This window comes from Cynara cardunculus (genome assembly GCF_001531365.2).
Source record: "Cynara cardunculus var. scolymus isolate 2C chromosome LG 17, CcrdV1, whole genome shotgun sequence".
Classification (NCBI taxonomy): Eukaryota; Viridiplantae; Streptophyta; class Magnoliopsida; order Asterales; family Asteraceae; genus Cynara; species Cynara cardunculus.
Genome location: NC_037544.1, coordinates 2968843 through 2971435, shown reverse-complemented (window position 1 = coordinate 2971435; position 2593 = coordinate 2968843). Strand labels below are relative to the sequence as shown.

At 43.3% G+C, this 2593-nt stretch overlaps 1 protein-coding gene across 1 annotated transcript in view; it reads right to left on the bottom strand.

Annotated features, from left to right (window-relative positions):
* Positions 1–2328, bottom strand: part of LOC112500460 (polyphenol oxidase I, chloroplastic-like) — a 9509-nt gene extending 7181 nt beyond the window's left edge. Inside the window, exon 1 of the mRNA XM_025103954.1 lies at positions 829–2328. Within this exon, the coding sequence (XP_024959722.1) occupies positions 829–2328 (1500 nt within the window). The remainder of the gene's footprint in view (positions 1–828) is intronic.
* Positions 2329–2593: the final 265 nt, after the last annotated feature.

The following is a 2593-nucleotide window of genomic DNA, read 5'->3' as shown; positions in this document are numbered from 1 at the left end:
TGCAGTTAGTTACACGAATTCAGATATGAGATGAAATCGGATAGGGATGAAATCGTTTAGGGATAAACGAGTTTAAGAGTTTTTAGCCAAATAATTTATAATATATATATATATCATGCATGCAACCCTTGTCCCAATGTACACAAGATAGTGACAGATTGTACTATCTATATACCTAGACACGTTAATCCATATGCTGTTTATATTCAGCCACATATATACGTCAAATAACATGAGCCAAAGGTTTATTTCAACAAGATTATTCCAACCACTTTACTAAAATAGAAAACTTATTGCATAATTAATAATTAGGTTAAGAGAACTCCCAAAATCCTCTTTAACCAGACACCAAAACACAGACTTATATATCCATGGATGCAAGTACAGCTAGCTAGTTACACACACACACACATACATATATGTATATATCGATGAAGATCAATCAATGGGAAACAGCTCAATCTTCATGTTGGAAATGATGGTATCATTGCCCCCTGCCCTAGGCACTATTGTAACCAAAACAGAATCATCATCTTCAGCTTCAATGTCTTCCAGCAGCTCTGTTAACCCAAACCTTGCCGCACTGGTTATGAACATCTTGTCTGTATGGTTATGCGGCAATTGTGCGAAACTACCTGCAAACTCACTCTCAGCTGCGGTGGTCGCCGGTTCATCGTCTTTGTCATCCACATACACGTCAAACTTGACAAAAGTCTCACTGTCGAAACGGATTCCATCCATAAACAATATCTCCTTCTCCTTCTCTTTCTCCTCCTTGCTCCTGTTTCGAGCAGGCCTCTTCACTAGCACCTTTACTATCCGATCTACCTTCAACGGGAATTTCACGTCCTCCACCTTCCTCACTCTTCCGGCCGACCTTGCTGCAATCTTGGGCTTCTTGGTACGTGGGATAGGTCGATTCCTGGACCAGGGGATTCGGGACGTTTCGTATTCATAACCCATTGGTTCGGTGTCTACACAGTCTTTGTTGTAGACACGTACTAGCTCTTTGTTCTCATCATAAAACACGTATGATGCCTCTAGCCAGTCCTCGGACGTAGGATCATGGTGTCCTTTGATGCCCAAACCTTTCCAGATTTTCCACATCCTGTCGACGTTAGCGTGGTGAGCGTAAAAAATGGGGTCGTAACCAGCCGAGTAGAAGTTTCCCATGTCCTCATTGTTTGGCATTCTAGAGTTACCCACCCACCGGTGCACCGCCGTGTGACAACCACTCTCTATACTCCCAATCAACGGAGAACCCATATTAACGGGGTCATCTCCAGCCTTGTACTCGCCACCGAAGAAGCTTATTGGATCAGTGGCGCTGCTGATCATCTGCTTATACATTGCAGCCAGATTAATGCTTATTTGGTCTATACAAGAAGCACCACGCTCTTTACCATTATAGTCGATATCAACGACAACTGGTGGAAGGTGTTTGGCATCCCTGTAAGCGTTAAAGATGGGGTTTTTTCTGGGGTCTCCCTTTGCTGGGTCGGGTTCGAACATGGCAGGTATCGTCATTCCGGTGGGGCTGTCCCAGTTCCAGTATGGTATAGCGAATTTTGGATCATCAATCAACTTCCCCAATATCCTCTCGTAGAAATACAGGTACCAGCGATGGAAAGGAAAGAAGAGCCAGGAGTTGTGAATCTGGATTTCTTTCCTCGGCTTCCCATCTTGCTCTTTTTGTCGGTAACTGCCATTGCAGTAAGCACAATGGATCATGGCTTGTTGCTTGAAACTTCGTGGATCATCGTCTGGGAGATCCCTCATCTTCTGAAGTGCTTCGTTATACTTAGCCAAGTACTCGTCGGTGACTCTCTGTGCCGCTGGTCGAACACGAGTCACGGCGCCCTTAGGCAAGACGAAACGTTTTGGAGCACTTTCTGAGAGCACCGGAGGGCAACAAGCTAAAGTCCTTGCAGCATCTTTCTTGTCACTTATGCCTGCATTGGCAGCAATACAATCAGAAATATTGTCCGGTGCAGTGATAGGAGCGGCGAATGCCGACGGGATGGAAGTCATGTAATTGGCGGCACCGTAGAGTCCTCCGATCCCCAGTAGCAAGTTTCTCCGGTCCACGTTCTGCATGTCCGGTGATCTTTTGGGTGTGAGATTTAGGATTTCTGAGTTATTGAGTGATTTATCATCGTCATTTGCGGCAGCATTGCATGAGATTTTGAAGCGAAGGGTTTGGTTTGCATGAGTCTTGAATCGGTGGGAAGAAGTTTTAGAAAATAGTGGCGACGGAGGCAAGGTGTTGGTCTTGTTGGTGGTGGCCGGAGCGGCGGAGGGAACGGCGGCCGAGCTAAAAGAAGCCATTGATTTGGGTCGTACTCAATGTGGTCGACTGACCTCCATTTATATAGAGGCACCTTATGGTAAACTTAAATTTACAATGGTGAAAAGGTTGGTTGGATTTAAAGAAATGTAATAATATATACGGATTCCAAAGACCACAAACAATCATAAAGATCACATATTTATATATTTATATTCATAATATTTCTTTTTGTAATCAATAATTATATAATTTATTAACAATAAATATTTTATACAAAAATATCTTCTAAAATAAAGAAAAGTG